The 17,732-nt window shown below is 47.2% G+C and overlaps 1 protein-coding gene across 1 annotated transcript; it reads left to right on the forward strand.

Moving 5' to 3' along the window:
- Positions 1 to 7,473: 7,473 nt before the first annotated feature.
- On the forward strand, positions 7,474 to 16,719 carry LOC142302761 (olfactory receptor 5AR1-like). The gene is made up of 3 exons (XM_075343872.1): positions 7,474 to 8,391; positions 15,184 to 15,248; positions 16,674 to 16,719. The coding sequence occupies exons 1-3, from the start codon at positions 7,474 to 7,476 to the stop codon at positions 16,717 to 16,719; spliced, it is 1,029 nt and encodes a 342-aa protein (XP_075199987.1).
- The last annotated feature ends 1,013 nt before the right edge of the window (positions 16,720 to 17,732 follow it).

A 17,732-nucleotide genomic window follows, 5' to 3' on the forward strand; every position in this document is an offset into this window, starting at 1 on the left:
GCTGCAGGCAACACAAAGCCACGGAGGTGTTGAGCATGCAGCATCTGGCAAGGAAAGGTAAGGGCTCTGTGAGCTGAAGACAGGAGCAGGACAATCACCAGGGTTGGTGGGGGCCTCGCAGACCCCAGTCCCTGCTTTGTTTCGGCTAGATGTGTATCAGAGGGTGCACATACAGCTGAAATACACCGCGCTCAGAGATCACGCCCCTCGACGTGGAAGCTGGGGAGGGTGAGTAAAATGTTTTTTATTTTTGCGGCAGACAAATATACCAGGAGGGGCCCATGAAGTGGACATATATACCAGCTGGGCCCCAGTCACAGCTGCAGCAGAAGGACCTGGCCATATTCAGGTCGTCACAGGGTTCTTCACAATCTTTCCCTCACCGTGCATGATTCAAGCCCCCCATGGTTCTGGGTCTCCATCCTGCAGTACTGCCTCCATCAGCATTCACAAATGCTAGATACACCTTGCACCACACTTGTCAGGCACTCCAGTGGGCTGCTTAAGGAGGAATAGGGCCGCCCACCTAGGGGTCAGGCAGGGAGGTGGGAGGTGTTGAGTTTAGTTCAGTGGTAGCCCTCGAGCTTTGAGGAGCTCTGAGGAAGCTGGGAGTTGTCGCTCCCAGGGGAGAAGCAGACTAGGTCACAGACGGTGGTCTGGACCTAGAGGAGTCGGACCCCCGGTGACAGGGAATTGAGGCTAGGTGCCTGGGACCTGTCTTGGAGGACGGTCAGCAGCCTGGTCCTATCACCGGTCCGGGACCGAAGGCACAACGGGGTACACAGATCCTAGGTCGGGAAGAAGCTTCAGGCCACCCGTCAATTAACCTGAGGAGGAAAAGGCCTTTATGGACTGATACCACGAAGCTCAGAGATCAGGGGAACTAGCGCAATGAGGGGGATAGGGCTTTCCAAATAAGCGGCCCACTGAAATCCCAAGCGTGAGCTCCTGAGAGCAGTCTCCTTCACTTAGCCATAGTGGGGAGCGGGGCCTGGAAAGCTTCAAGCTAAAGGATCACAAAGGACACTCTAAATTTGTGCCAGGAGGCAGATCACGGACCAACAGGCAGTGCTGCAGGGGATGGGACCCAGACGAGCTCCCTCAGGAGACAGCGGCAGTCGGAGACTTGGTTTACCCTGTTGTCAGCATCTGCTTTATTGCTGAGTGAGCACCCGATTGACCCCTGCAGCCAGCAAGCCTACGTTCCCTCTGCATCCCACTCCACCATCCAGAGTTCTGGGGCCATCCCCTTCCCGTGGAGGGTAACTACACCTTGCTGCCCCACTCCATCACCCCGGGTACTCCCAACGTCAGCGGCCGGTACTCCTTATTACCGTACACCACGGGTGTCGTCATGAACTATACCAATCCCCTGTAAATATCCCCTTTTCCATTTGAGTGTGACCCCCTAGCCCCCGGGTCCGGAGACCCTCGAGCAACGAGTAATCACCACCCCCGTATCCGAACAGTTCGATCCGCTGCAGGGGCGGCACACATGCAAAACGCTTCAGGGTCATTGCGTACAAATTAGCCATGTGGTTGTGGTTAAGTCAAGGTCAGTAGAGCAGAGCAGGTCGCCGGCATGTCATCTCACACCCCAGCGTGCAGCAGCATGATGAGGTCATCACTCTGCAACCTCATCACACTGCTGCAGGCAACGCAGAGCCACGGACGGAGGTGGTGAGGACGCTGCAGCTATTGGTGAAAAGTAAGTGCTACGTGAGCTGAAGACAGGAGTGGGACGATCACAGGTGGTGGTGAGGGCCTGCCGACCCCAGTCCCTACCTTGCTTCAGCTGGATGTGCAACAGCACATCCAGCTGAAATGCATTGAAGCTCACAGAGGATGCCCCGTGACATGTCGGGGAGGGTAATAAAATGTTTTTGTTTTTTTCTTTTTGCAGCAGACAAATATACCAGGAGGGGGCCAGGGAGGGGACATATATACCAGGATGAGGACATATATAGCAGGAAGGGGACATAAACCAGGATGGGGACATATATACCAGATTGTGCCCAGGAGGGAGATATATATATAACAGGAGGGGCCCAGGATGGGACATATATATCAGGAGAAGGATACCAGTAGATGCCCAGGAAGGGGACATATATGCAAGGAATGGGACAAATAAACCAGGATGGCGACATTTATACCAAGATGGGCCCAGGAGGAGGACATACATACCAGGAAGAGCATAGGATGGGGACATATATATGTGACACCCCTGGACTATCAGGTCATCACAGGGTACTGCACAAGCTGCCCTTTTGTGCAGTATTCCGCCTCCCTCTTGGTTCTGGGTCCCTATTTAAATGGTGTTGCTTCCAACAGCAAATCAAATCCTAGATACACCCTGCACCACACCCACCAGACACACCAGTGGATGGCTTGAGTGAAAGAGAGTCGCCCACCTGGGGGGTCAGGGAGGGGAGGGGAGGAGTGTAGTCAGTCTGTGAGTGGAGAGAGAGTTGGGAAGTAGCCCTCGAGCTGTGAGGAGCTCAGAGGAGGTCACGAGCGGTGGCTCCTGGAAGAACTGTCTAGGTTGCAGACGGTGGTCTTGGCCTAGAGGAGTCAGACCCCCGGCCGCAGGGGATTGTGGCAAGGTGCCTTGATCTGTCGAGGGTCGTGACCGAAGGCACGACAGGGTACACGGACCCTAGGTCGGGGAGTAGCTTCAGGCAGCCCAACAATTCACCTGAGGAGAACGGAGCCTTTATGATCTGTTCCCACCCACTCCAGAATCAGGGCATTAGGGCAACAAAGGGGATAGGACTTTCCAATCCAAAACGGTCCAGAAAATCCCAAGCGTGAGCCCTGAGAGCAAGCTCCTACACTTAACCATAATGGGGAGTGGGGCCCGACTAGTTCCATACTACTGGGCCAACAACTTGAAATCAAACTTAGTGCCAGGAGGCAGGTCACGGATCACCAGGCAACACCATTGGGGACGGGACCCGGACGAGCTCCCCTCAGCGGCAGAGGTACCCAGAGACTTGGTTTACGCGGTTGTCAGCGTCTGTTTATCAACTGAGTGGGTACGGGAGTGACCCCCTGCACCCCTACACCGAGTCCCGGGGTATCCCCCTATCCGAGGAGGGTTACGACACCTTGCTGCCCCACTTCATCACCCCGGGTACTCCTAACAGCAGTGGCGGTACTCCCCAAATTACCGTACACCACGGGTGGCGTCACAAACTATATATCAACTCCCCTGTAAATATCCTCCTTACATTTGAGTGGCCGCACGACCCCCGGGTCCGGAGACTCTCGAGCCACAGCGAACCCGGATCCGAGCAGCTCAGCTGCTTCCATGGGGGCGGCACATATACCATACCAGGAAGAGGACATAGACACCAAGAGCAGGACATACAGTATATACTAGGAGGGGCCCGGGATGGGGGATATATACCAGAAGGAAGATATATATACATATATATACTGTATATATATATGAACTGAGTGCGTACGGGAGAGACCCCTGCACCCCACGGCACGAGGACAAGCTTTTATTGATACAAAACATATAAGGCTGACTAAAAACAAAAAATGGGGGGGAGAGCCAGCACTGCTTATGAGTGGCATGCAGCAATGAAAAAGTAAAAAGTGTAATATTCACAAATTCATTCCTACTGTAACAATTCAATGAGATTTTTGGCAAATAATTGATCAATGATTTGAGCCCCCCTGCCCCGTCACGGCAAAGCTCTATAAGGGGGGTCCCTACACTACAGTTATAATATACAAACGTACCATAAGGTCTCGTATAATGCGCAGGACCATATAGGAACATCTCCTACCTGAGAAGTGTCAGAACCGCTCCCATGCTGCAAGGGCTGACAACTGCGAGTAGATGGGCAGTCCAGGTGCCAGCGTGTGCGGCAGAACCACACACACCAGCACAATGTCATAACTAGCCCCCACAGTGTCAGACCAGCAGACATGGATGAAGGGCGGAACAGCCCCAGGCAGGTGGTGCTTAAGTAATAATGCCTATGGAACAGGAGGCGGTGGCTGTATGTGAACAGGCACCAACATAAATTTTGATGGCAACAGAAGGAATTTGCAAACCACACTGGGCGTGCACGGCACGGTGGCAGTCAACCACCTGACCAGTAAACGAGAAATGGGGGGGAGAGCCAGCACGCATGCCACTCATAAGCAGTGCTGGCTCTCCCCCCCATTTCTTGTTTACTGGTCAGGTGGTTGACTGCCACCGTGCCGTGCACGCCCAGTGTGGTTTGCAAATTCCTTCTGTTGCCATCAAAATTTATGTTGGTGCCTGTTCACATACAGCCACTGCCTCCTGTTCCATAGGCATTATTACTTAAGCACCACCTGCCTGGGGCTGTTCCGCCCTTCATCCATGTCTGCTGGTCTGACACTGTGGGGGCTAGTTATGACATTGTGCTGGTGTGTGTGGTTCTGCCGCACACGCTGGCACCTGGACTTCCCATCTACTCGCAGTTGTCAGCCCTTGCAGCATGGGAGCGGTTCTGACACTTCTCAGGTAGGAGATGTTCCTATATGGTCCTGCGAATTATACGAGACCTTATGGCACGTTTGTATATTATAACTGTAGTGTAGGGACCCCCTTATAGAGATTTGCCGTGACGGGGCAGGGGGGCTCAAATCATTGATCAATTATTTGCCAAAAATCTCATTGAATTGTTACAGTAGGAATGAATTTGTGAATATTACACTTTTTACTTTTTCATTGCGGCATGCCACTCATAAGCAGTGCTGGCTCTCCCCCCCATTTCTTGACTAAAAACAAAGGTTGAAAACCTACCCTCTGTTGACTTACTGCCACAATTCATTTTAAGCTTGAGGCTCTACAGCCAGGTATTACGTGTTTTGGGATTATATTATTTATCTGCGGACACTGTCTTGTTTATATACTGTACTTATTGTGCTTTCCATTATCAGTGCCCTGATACTTAATTGGGGATAAGTACAGGATTATTAAATCGATCCCCTTATTTCATTTTATAACCTTTGTTTTTTTGTCAGCCTTACATGTTTTGCATCAATAAAAGCCATGTTTATATTGAAATAGGTGGGTGTGCACATTTTTTACTATGTACCTTTTTTCCTCTCATGATACAATTCATTTTTTGGCATGGTTGTTGTTAGCCCCCTCTTATTCATATTTAGTACACTGATGCCCACTACATCTTTCTTAACTTAAGTGTTGTGAGGAACCATGTGTGTGGGGAATATTATGCAGAGGGGCAGTGTGTGGGTGGGATATTATACATGGGGCAGTGTGGGATATATATTATGGAAAGGGGTGGTGTAAAGGGTGTGTTATGGAGAGGGGTGGTATAGTGGGTGTATTATGGAGAGGGGCAGTGTAGAGGGTGTATTATGGAGAGGGGCGGTGTGGGGGTATATTATGCAGAGGGGCAGTGTGTGGGTGGGGTATTATACATGGGGCAGTGTGGGAGATATATTATGGAAAGGGATGGTGTAAAGGGTGTATTATGGAGAGGGGTGGTGTAGAGGGTGTATTATGGATGGGGGTGGTGTAGTGGGTGTATTATGGAGAGGGGCGGTGTAGAGGGTGTATTATGGAGAGGGGCGGTGTGGGGGGTGTATTATTAATTTTCTGAGGGAGATGCTTCATTTTGTGGAAAAACGTCAAGGGTGCTAACACTTTTGGCCATGACCATGTGTGTATACATATGTTTTTCCAAGAGTGGCGGGGAGAGTGTAGAAGGTTTGAGGGGTGGAGATAGAGCTGGGGTAGAGCCTGAGCAGAGTCTCAAAGCGGCCCAAAAACTTTGCCAGTATAGGACCCTGAAACACCTAGTGGTGGCCCTGGTTGAGGGCATTTCTATGATGTTCGATAGTCACCTTAATGAAGTTCAGTGGTTTTGTGGCTGCTTGACAAACCACGCTATTACGAGGGGCTGCTGATGACTTTGGCTTTGTGATCTTTTTCAGTAACGAATGTTACATCACATGAAAGCCTTATGTGTCTAATATATGTTATCAAAAGTTTGTGTTTGTTGCTTATGGCAAGAGTGTTCTACGCACACGGGAAAACAAAATGGTGGAGTGTAATGCAATATTCACAGCAAATGAAAGCAGAGGAGGGATAACATTCTTGTTTCTGCAAGGAAAGACGGCAAAGGATATTCATGGTGATATGTCGCAGGCATTGGGGGATTAATGCCCTTCATATTCCACAGTTAAGAACTGGGTTGCCAAATTTAAAATGGGCCACTTCAATACCAATGATAGGGAACGTCCTGGATGACCAAGAGTGGTTTTTGTTCTGGAGATTGTCGATGCTGTGCACAACCTCATACTGAAGAATCGACGAATTTCAGCTAAAGCAATAGCAAACATCATGGGGATTTCTCATTAATGTGTTTGTGTCATTATCCATGAACATTTGGACATGAGGAAGCTATCATCAGAGTGGGTCCCCAAATGTTTGACAACAGATCAGAGAAGCAAGCGAGTGAAAACGTCCCGGTCCATTTGTCAGTGTTTCTGGACTGATAAGAACTTTCTGGATCAACTGGTTACTATTGATGAGACCTGGATTTATTTTTATGACCCTGAAAACAAGGAGCAGTCAAGAGTGGAGGCACAGTGGTTCTCTTCATCCAAAGAAGTTTAGGGTGCAAAAATCAGCCACTAAGGTGATGGCGTCTGTGTAATGGGATAAGGAGGGTTTGCTGCTAGTGGACTACCTTCAAAAGAGTTCCACCATCAATGCAAGGTATTACATTGAACTTTTAGACCAATTGAAGGCAGTTCTGAAGGCTAAAAGGCGCGGCAAGCTGTCCAAAGGAATCTTGTTTCTGCAAGACAACAACTCTGCTCACAATGCACAAGCGACCATGGCAAAACTGACAGAGCTGGGCTATCAGCTGGTTGACAACCTACCTTATTCACCAGATCTAGCTTCTTCCGACTGTCATCTGTTTCCAAACTTGAAGAAACACCTCAAGGGTACCAAATTTACCACCATTTCTGATGCTGCGGCTGCTACGGATGCTTGGTTTGAGCCACAACCAAAATCTTTCTTTTTGCTAGGCTTACAGAACTTGGAATACTGATGTAAGAAGTATGTTGACATCAGTGGAGAGTATGTGAAATAAATGTAAAGGTTTCATCATCCTACCTTGTTTCTTTCTAGGTAAAGCCAAAGACTTAACAGCAGCCCCTTGTAAAAGACATTTATTATATCAAGGTCACAGCAAACTACTACATATAACCTGCAATTCCACTTAAAAAAAACAAATTTATTTTCTTATTTTTTTTAGTAGTAAGACAAAAAGCAAAATCCCCTCTGTAGACATAAGTACGTATATCATAACATTCCGATTTTTTGCAATCATCACTTGAGAGATTAGTAGATTCATTTGAGATTATCTTTGTCTCACAAGAAACACACAATTTTGGTTCCACCATCATCACTAGAATCTGTTTTATCTCCTTCTATCCCAGAAACTCAATATGAATAACTGTGAAATCGGTACGGTGACTGAATTCTACATGACCCCGTTCTCCACCTCCAGAATTAATGAAATTCTTATATTTACTGGGTTTTTATTCATGTATTTTCTAGCAGTGGTGGGAAATCTGATTATCATTGCTCTCGTCTGTGTTACTCCCCATCTTCACACCCCCATGTATTTCTTCTTGTGTAATCTTTCTTCTGTTGACGTCATCTACGTCTCTAATATTCTACCAAAGATGTTGGCCATCATTTTTACAGAAGACAAGACGATCTCCTTCCATGACTGTATGATTCAGCTTTCCTTCTTCATCTTCTGTGGTGACTCGGAGATTTTCATTCTTACCTCTATGGCTTATGATCGTTACGTTGCGATTTGTTCTCCTCTACATTATTCTTTGGTCATGACTGGGAAAGTTTGTTTGATTATAGCCTCTTCTTACATGATTTTAAGTGCCGTGAATTCCATAATGTTTTCCTTATCGACATCTGCATTATCATTCTGTTACTCTCAAACGATCAACCATTTCTTTTGTGAAATATTACCATTAATGGCACTCTCTTCCAGTGACACAAAAACTATGAAAACGATAATTTCCATAGAAGATGTTTTTATCGTGCTTTTTAGCTTTATGTTTATTTTGACGTCATATGTGAGAATTATCTTTACAGTTTTAAAGATTCGTTCCTCTAAAGGACAGCTTAAGGCTTTTTCTAGCTGCTCATCTCACATCATTACTGTCTTATTATTCTTTGGACCAAGTATCTTCATGTATTTGAAACCTGAGTCTGAAGATTCTAAGGAACAATACAATATTCTCTCAATGTTTTATGTGGCCGTCGTCCCGATGTTAAACCCATTCGTTTATAGCCTGAGGAACAAAGAAGTTCTTGGAGCTGCTCGAAAAATGGCCTCAATAATATGGAATAGAATCACACCTTTTGGGAAAAAATAACAAAAATGTATTTGGGCTCATAAGTGTTATAATATTCTAAAATATGGTTGGTTATTTAAGTGTTGGGTATCAACGGGAGAGTGTGAACATACCTATATCTGCTAAAAGTCTTGGAGAGCTGTCCCGATGTCCCAGCAAGTCGTGCATTTGTTCCAACTTTACTTGTTTCTGTGTCCTAATGTAAGCCGTGTATCAGAGTGGGCTCTTTAGGATACAGCAAAGTCACAAACTGGAAATAAATGGCTCCTACACTTGATCAACCAACTAAAGTATTTTACTTCAATATGTAAAAAAAAAATAACATAAAGGAAAACAGTCAAGAAAAAAGAATTTACAGACACTCAATGAGGAGGCTGAGACACTTGTGATGCACAGCGTGGCGCCCTACAATATTTGTCCACAACAGTATATTCATTATATGTTGCCTACAGATGTGCCTTGATAACCCAACTGACAATTACCTATTAATACCCTTGAACATGAAACAATTTGATGGGTGTGTAATACAAGCCGCCCGCACAACAGCTTATAAACTCAAGATAAATTCACTCGAATCTCCAACTGACTGCCCCAATAAAAATACAGTGAATGAAGCATCCTTCCCAAGATTCACCTTCAATTACCAAATAACTTACTATATGCAACGGCTGCTTAGCCAAAAACAGAGAATAAAAACTTAAACAAATAGCACGTACTTATATTGTCCAAGACAAGCTCCCTCTTGGATGAGCTCAAATATGGCCTAAAATCCATGATAGGCCTTAGCAACATCCACATGAGAGATCATTGTGGTCCACACAGAAACCTCAATTGTGAAGAGTTAGATAATGTTGTAGCACCCACGGGGCAAGGGGTTTAATGTACTCGTCGCCGGGCCGGTAATGTTGGGTCTAGGGATGTCATGGGTGGCCCTGCCCGGCTTTGTGGCCCCGAGGTGTACAATAAAAGGGAAGGAGGATGGAGGATGGGATGATGGTGGGACGATGGAGGTTGAGGAGGTTGGGAGTTGTAGTTGTCTTGTGACGCCACATGTGGTACGCGGCCAGTGATTAACCGCCGCTGCCGGTGATGTCCTCCAGGGCTGGTGGTGTCGCAGCAAGGATGGTTCTGTTCCCCACAAGTGGAGTGGGCCCTGGGGAGGATGATGAGGGACTGCAATTGCCGTCAGCTGAGTCAGCAGCTGCGGTTCCAGGTCTTTTTACTCACAGTTCAAGTGCTGCCCTCAGAGTACCAGTCTCTGCCATCATGGGCCCCAGCTGATCCTGGATAATTCGAAGGTCACTGTCGGCGTTCCTACTGTGTGTCCTTTCTGAAACAAACCATAGGAACGAGTCGCTAGACTTTTTTTTTTATTATATTTGAGTCTCAATTAATAATCCAATTGTCCAGTGTTGGAGTCATGGTGGTCATTTTTGACCATCAAAGATTTTCCCCATTCTTTGTTTTTCAGATGTTGTTTATATATTGTGTGTCCTTTCTGTTTGGGGTCCCTCCAATCCTGTGGATGGAATGTGGAATGGCCTGCGGGTGTTTCCTGCACTCGCCGCAGACCCTGGAATGCCCTATACAGTTAGGTCCAGAAATATTTGGACAGTGACATAATTTTCGCGAGTTGGGCTCTGCATGCCACCACATTGGATTTGAAATGAAACCTCTACAACAGAATTCAAGTGCAGAGTGTAACATTTAATTTGAAGGTTTGAACAAAAATATCTGATAGAAATTGTAGGAATTGTACACATTTCTTTACAAACACTCCACATTTTAGGAGGTCAAAAGTAAATGGACAAATAAACCAAACCCAAACAAAATATTTTTATTTTCAATATTTTGTTGCGAATCCTTTGGAGGCAATCACTGCCTTAAGTCTGGAACCCATGGACATCACCAAACGCTGGGTTTCCTCCTTAATGCTTTGCCAGGCCTTTACAGCCGCAGCCTTCAGGTCTTGCTTGTTTGTGGGTCTTTCCGTCTTAAGTCTGGATTTGAGCAAGTGAAATGCATGCTCAATTGGGTTAAGATCTGGTGATTGACTTGGCCATTGCAGAATGTTCCACTTTTTTGCACTCATGAACTCCTGGGTAGCTTTGGCTGTATACTTGGGGTCATTGTCCATCTGTACTATGAAACGCCGTCCGATCAACTTTGCGGCATTTGGCTGAATCTGGGCTGAAAGTATATCCCGGTACACTTCAGAATTCATCCGGCTACTCTTGTCTGCTGTTATGTCATCAATAAACACAAGTGACCCAGTGCCATTGAAAGCCATGCATGCCCATGCCATCACGTTGCCTCCACCATGTTTTACAGAGGATGTGGTGTGCCTTGGATCATGTGCCGTTCCCTTTCTTCTCCAAACTTTTTTCTTCCCATCATTCTGGTACAGGTTGATCTTTGTCTCATCTGTCCATAGAATACTTTTCCAGAACTGAGCTGGCTTCATGAGGTGTTTTTCAGCAAATTTAACTCTGGCCTGTCTATTTTTGGAATTGATGAATGGTTTGCATCTAGATGTGAACCCTTTGTATTTACTTTCATGGAGTCTTCTCTTTACTGTTGACTTAGAGACAGATACACCTACTTCACTGAGAGTGTTCTGGACTTCAGTTGATGTTGTGAACGGGTTCTTCTTCACCAAAAAAAGTATGCGGCGATCATCCACCACTGTTGTCATCCGTGGACGCCCAGGCCTTTTTGAGTTCCCAAGCTCACCAGTCAATTCCTTTTTTCTCAGAATGTACCCGACTGTTGATTTTGCTACTCCAAGCATGTCTGCTATCTCTCTGATGGATTTTTTCTTTTTTTTCAGCCTCAGGATGTTCTGCTTCACCTCATTTGAGAGTTCCTTAGACCGCATGTTGTCTGGTCACAGCAACAGCTTCCAAATGCAAAACTACACACCTGTAATCAACCCCAGACCTTTTAACTACTTCATTGATTACAGGTTAACGAGGGAGACGCCTTCAGAGTTAATTGCAGCCCTTAGAGTCCCTTGTCCAATTACTTTTGGTCCCTTGAAAAAGAGGAGGCTATGCATTACAGAGCTATGATTCCTAAACCCTTTCTCTGATTTGGATGTGAAAACTCTCATATTGCAGCTGGGAGTGTGCACTTTCAGCCCATATTATATATATAATTGTATTTCTGAACATGTTTTTGTAAACAGCTAAAATAACAAAACTTGTGTCACTGTCCAAATATTTCTGGACCTAGCTGTAGAGAACCCGGGCTGAGTTGCCAGCTCCAAGCCACAGGTCTTGTAGTGTTCCCAGAAGTGGAAAGGTAGAGAGAATATGCCTGGACCGAAGTCCCGACTGTGCTCCTCACCACAAGCTGTGCCCGGGGCTAACTGACTATGTGTGAAGATGCTCCTTCCTTTTCCCCAAGTAGTACCCACACTCAGGTGGTTGTCCTAGTGACTGGGAAAGTCCCATGCCTCGTTATGGCCACCCCCCTGTCTACCCTAGGCCAATCCCAGTGTGAAAGCACCTGACTGTGTGTAGTTTGTGAATATGAAAAACACCAACAATTAACCTCTTCCTTACCCGGGATGAGAACTGCACTGTCACGGGGTCCTGCTCCCATATCACACAATCCAAAGACCTTTTATTCCAAGCAAATCAAATGGGCCATAACATAATCCACAAAACAGAGGGTAAAATTAGTCCAGTAACACAAATATAGTCTGGTAACGGATAAATGTCCATGTTCTCTCTGAGAAGCCAGTTTCTCCCAGAGGTTCAATCTTCCTGCTTCACTCTTGAAGTTCTCAAACAGACTGCCCAATTCTTCAGGTAAGCAGAGAGTTTAGGTGGATCTCACGCCCCTCCCCCGACTTAGGAACAAAAGCCTGGCAGGGGAGGAATTAAACATGCAAATGGGACAATGTACACACAAGGAACAGAGAATGGACAGTGAACCACGCCCAAACATTAACCCACACAAAATGGTACACAATCCAGAATATTCCACCATCACACGCACCTTAAGTGAGGTGCAGTACCCTGTGCCACTGAAGCCTCAGGTAAGCCACAATGTAGTCATGGAAATGATGGTCCCAAACGGTGATTGTGCAGTAACTGCGGCCTGACACAAATTTTCTGGTGCCAAACTGTTGTGAGGTGCGTGCACAGTTACCCACTCAGTAGGCCTTAGTTATCTTACCGACCCAGGTCTGCTCTGGCCAATATGTCTGAAGCACACAGATGGATCAGAGGCCTCTCCAACAGGTGAGCAGTACTGCTGGTTAATGTGGCTTGTCTCCTCAGCGGCATCCTTTCAGCAATTTTCTCCCATCTGGTAAGGATTTGGCTACGGACAGGGTCAGCTCTACTTTGACACAGCTCTGTTTAAAGTATGAAACTTCTATGTCCCGATATTATTGACTCTCTGTCCTACACATCCTCTTTCTCCATTCTGTAACTGACAACTGACAATTGCTCTCAAGATGGCTGACACTGTACTTCCTGTCATATACATTTTATATCAGCTTGTAGGTCTGCCCCCATCTTGAGCTATCTATTGCAGTCTTTCATCTGTGCTGAGAAACAGCGACCTCTTGGGGTTGAATAATGGCATTTTTGTTCCTTCTAAAGTATTATCATATTACCACGTCATTACTGGCAGCAAGCAGGGGGTAAACTTACATACAATAAATACAATGTTCACATTTATGCAACACAAATATATACATTTAAACCATGCTTGTGAGTTGGTACAGGGGCTTGCCACACGCATCTATAACTAGGTACATGTGCCGCCCCCACGTCAGCAGCCGGGCTGCTTGGATCGGGATCCGCATCCGCGGTGGCTCGAGGGGTCTCCGGACCCGGGGGTCGTGCGGCCACTCAAATAAAGGCTGTATTTACAGGGGATAGTGTATTTAAAGTTTGTGACGCCACCCGTAGTGTGTAGTAAGGTGGAGTACCACCGCTGCAGCTGGGAGTATCCGGGGGTGATGGAGTGGGCAGCTAGGTGTTTTAACCCCTCCACGGGTAGGGGGGATGCCCCGGGACTCGGTGATGGTGTTGGGGAGTGCTGTTGGGGGTGAAAGGATCACTTGCGTACTCACTCAGTCCATAAAGCCGACACCGACAACTTGGTGAACCAAAGTTCAGGACACCGCTGAGGGGACCTAGTTTAGGTCCCGTCCCCGATGGTGTTGCCTGATGATCTGTGACCTTTTCCCTGGCACTTAGTTCACTTCTTGGTTGGCCCCGGTAGCATGAAACTAGTTGGGTCCCGCTCCCCAGTGTGGCTTAGGGAGCTTGCTCTCAGGGTTCACGCTTGGGATTTTATGGACTGTTTTGTGGAAAGTCCTATCCCCCTCGTTGCGCTAGTACCCCGATTTTAGAGTGGGTGGAGAGTGGGTCTTGAAGGCTCCATTCTCGTCGGGTAAATTGTCAGGTTGCCTGAAGCTACTCCCTGACCTTGAGTCCAGGTACCCCGTCGTGCCCTGGTCCCAGCCCGGTGATAGTACAAGGCCGCCGGCTGTCCTTCTCGACAGTTCTGTGCCCCTTGTCACAATCCCCTGCGACCGGGGGTCCAGCTCCTACTAGGCCCAGAGCACCGTCTGCCACCTAGATAGCTTCCTAGCAGCCCTGCTCCTGACCTCCTCTCTCCTTCACTTCCAAACTCCAACTCTCCTCTCCTGACACTCCTGACCTCCCCTCTCCAACTCCCCAGGTGGGCGACTCTATTCCACTCAAGCTGTCCACTGGTGTGTTTGGTGGTTGTGGTACAGAGTGTACCTAGAATTTTGATTAGCTGATGTAGGCAACACCATATAGTTAGGGACCTGATCGGGCAGTATGAGTGGCCCGAGGCAGAATACCCAATCTGTACATAGTCAATTATCAAGATTTCTAGGGGCGCAGACGTCAAGATGGCCTGGACAGGGTGTAGTTGTTTGGGGCTCTTACTCAACCCGCAAGCTCGACACTTCAGACATGCTTCTGTGTCGCCCTGGGCAAGCCAGGGGACACAGGTCACAACACCACCACACCCCACACTCCAGGTAGGCACATCTGCTAACCAGAAATCCTTGTTGCCTTCCTCCAGGAGTCTGTTGATGCACACCAGGGGGTGGGCCAGGTGGTTGGCTCCGCCCACCAAGGAGCTCACAGCTCTGGAGGCAGGAAGTGTCAGGCAAGAAAGCTCAGGGAGGAGCAGGAGTCCAGTCAGGGAGGAGGAAGTGGAAGGAGTGAGGAGTAGCCCAGGCAGGGGCAAGAGTAAACAACCAAGAAGTGAAAGTGGAGGAAAGAAAAGGAGTAAAGGAGGAAAGCAAGAAGTGGTGACAGAGCAGAGAGTGTGCAAAGCCTGAGAGCCCAGCTGTGTGTAGGGCTAGAACAGCAAGGTCAGCGACGGCGGTGACTGTTCGGAGGGGGACCGTTTGGAAGTTCCTGGAAGGACCCCGTTGGCTGTGTGCCCGGTGGTCTGGAGCAGTGTTCCGAAGGACAGTCAGCACCAGGGCAGGGGCCTCTCGGACCCCGGCAAGGCTAGGAGTCGCCAAATTTGCCGAATCCGTCAGTGAAGGGGACGTAGATCCCCCAGCAACCAAGTCCCGATTGACGGCAACAGCCCGACCATTACAGGGGAGACACCGCCACCGCCAGGGCACCAGTTTCCCCAGGGCCAGCGCCTGCGGGCAAAGTGTAGTGCTCCTCCGGCCCAGATTGCAGTCGGGGAGCGGGTAACCGGAGGGAATCCACCGCTACCATCAGTCAACACAGGTGCAAGGAAGAGAGACATCACCGTCACCTACCGGGAGTGCAGGTGCAGCCGTCTGTGGGACCGTCCTACCAGCCGTTTGGTTTACCGTACAAACTGTGTCCAAGTCTCAGGCTGAGTGAGTACCACAGTGCCGCAAGGCACAGCGCTGCCCCCGCGTCCCTGCGCCCTCCAGGCCCTACACTTTACATCCCTTCACTGGGCCCCGGGATCACCAACCCCTACCCACGGAGGGGCAACACAACACCTGGCTGCTCCGCATCACCATCCCCGGGACCCCCACACTGAGCAGCGGTGGTGCAATCACCACAACCGTGGGTGGCGTCACGAACTATAACAATCCCCTCACCCAACAAACACCCCCCTTTCACTCACGGGCGAGGAGTGTCGCTCGAGAATCCCCGGGATCCGGCCTACGGCTCGAGCCACCAGGAGCAGCTGCCGGACCCGAGCAGAAGGGGGTGAGCGCGGTGTGCTGACACCCTCCTCCCCGCCCGCGACACTTCAGTTACCATATCTCCCAAGTCAGGACAGTATACTAGACATTGGAGCCACTTATACATCTTATCACTCCCAGAATGGGCGCCCACTTATAAGCTTCCCAGGAGGCCTCTGGACCCAAAGACATGGGGATTACAATCTGTTGTTGGTACTGCAACTCAAACTTTAAGTATACAATCCAGCACAGGAGCCCCTGGGTAACATTTAGCTTATCTCACTGCCTCAGCAACTTCTGGCCCTCCTTGGTCAGACAGGTTTTCTCTGGCCGTGGCCATACCCTAGCCCGGACATAATCTTTCACTCTACATAGTTCCGGGCAGCTATCCTTGACTCTCCCCGAATCATGCAAAGTCTTCCCCAACACCATTGTCATCGCAGAAGCCACCCCATTTGAATGTGCCAAGTTCTGGAATAGAGATAATTGACCAAGAACTTACCTCACCTGACCCTGTGCCGTGCGATCCGATGTCGCTGTCGCTGGAACACTGCTGTTGGATTGTTCCTCCTGGGCGTGCTCACGCGGTCACAACGAGAGCAAAAGATGTGAGGGTGCATGCGCCACTCTCTCAGCCGGAAGAATAGAATACCAGGGGATAACACGTTCTTCACAAAGATTGTGCCGGTGATAAGCGCTATGCGCAGGCACCAACTCCGATGCCATCTTAGTGAATAGTAAAATTAGCATAGAGAACAGAGAAAGAGAGGAACAACAGGCAGGGGGGTGAGAATCAATATGAATAGCCACCCAGTTATTATCTGCTCCGTTGCAAATGCCAATCAAGAAGCTGCTGATTTTATAAACTTCACTTTCTTGGATTTGAAAACCTAAACATCCGAGCTGACCACTAATGGTATGTAGAGACACAGCCTGATAGTGCAGTATAGCACTGGCTTTAGGTTATATACAAAAATCCTGATGATTGGTTCCCTTTAATACCAAAAACAAATACACTAATAGTCACATACAGACAATGTAATCTAAGTCTATATTCTTAAAATCCCTCATATTACAGTTTAATCCACTATAAGATCATCAAGATGATACTTGATGAAAGATAAAGGGACGAAACACAATCAACAAAAATGCAACTAGTATAAAAAGGCAAAAAAATATATAGTCTATAATAAAACCAAACAATGATAGGATGATTCTGTAAATATGCTACATGTGAACATGGTCTTAGTAGTGTTATATTTTTATTTCATTTTTTATAGGATTTTAAAGAAAAAAATAATCAAACATGCCATGTTTTTATGCCATTTACCGATCACCATAAATGATCTGATCACTGTGTTGTGCGGGTCATTATGATTACAGGGACACCCAATATGTCCATGGTATTTGCTGATTTGTGGTCTTTATTATTTTTTAAAGCATAATAAACAGTAATTATTTGAATTGGGGGTTTTTTTCATTATTATTTAACAATTTTATAGGAAGAAAAAAAATCTCTTATTCTCCCTCTAAAATACAAGGACATAGAAATACACTGCTATGTATAATGTATCCCTATGTACCAGTATAATGTACTTGTGGAGTCAGAGCCTGCACCGCAGCTTCAAGTGTATGATATTCTTCTGTAAAATCACCAGAGCCTGTGGCTGAAAGGTTTAGCTACTGACTACAAATGTACCATTTGTGGGTTCAAATCACAGGGACATTCACGGAATACTTGACATTTTGGCCATTAGAAAGAAATCAACAATTTTGCAATTGTTTTTTTTTATTTATTTTTTAGTAATTATATAGTAACAAAATAATATGATTATTTCTTCATTTCTAGAATACAGGAACATGGAAGTACACTACTATGTACAGATGTAGTTCTATGTACCTGTATAAATGGCTTTTGGGTTTCGTGCCTGCACTACATGTCAAGTAAACTGAATTCTACTTTCTTGCTCAGTGTTGGCTCTGGCTCATCGCTAGAGCTGCTGCTTATGGACAAGGTATTCATTACTTCAGGTCTTGCAGAGACCAGATAATTTATCTATGTGCTGAGAGATGCTGCCCCAACCACAAAGAGGAGGGGGAGCTATGAAGCCATTGAGAGGACATTGGGACAAAACCA

This window comes from Anomaloglossus baeobatrachus, chromosome 4 (assembly GCF_048569485.1).
Source record: "Anomaloglossus baeobatrachus isolate aAnoBae1 chromosome 4, aAnoBae1.hap1, whole genome shotgun sequence".
Lineage (NCBI taxonomy): Eukaryota > Metazoa > Chordata > Amphibia > Anura > Aromobatidae > Anomaloglossus > Anomaloglossus baeobatrachus.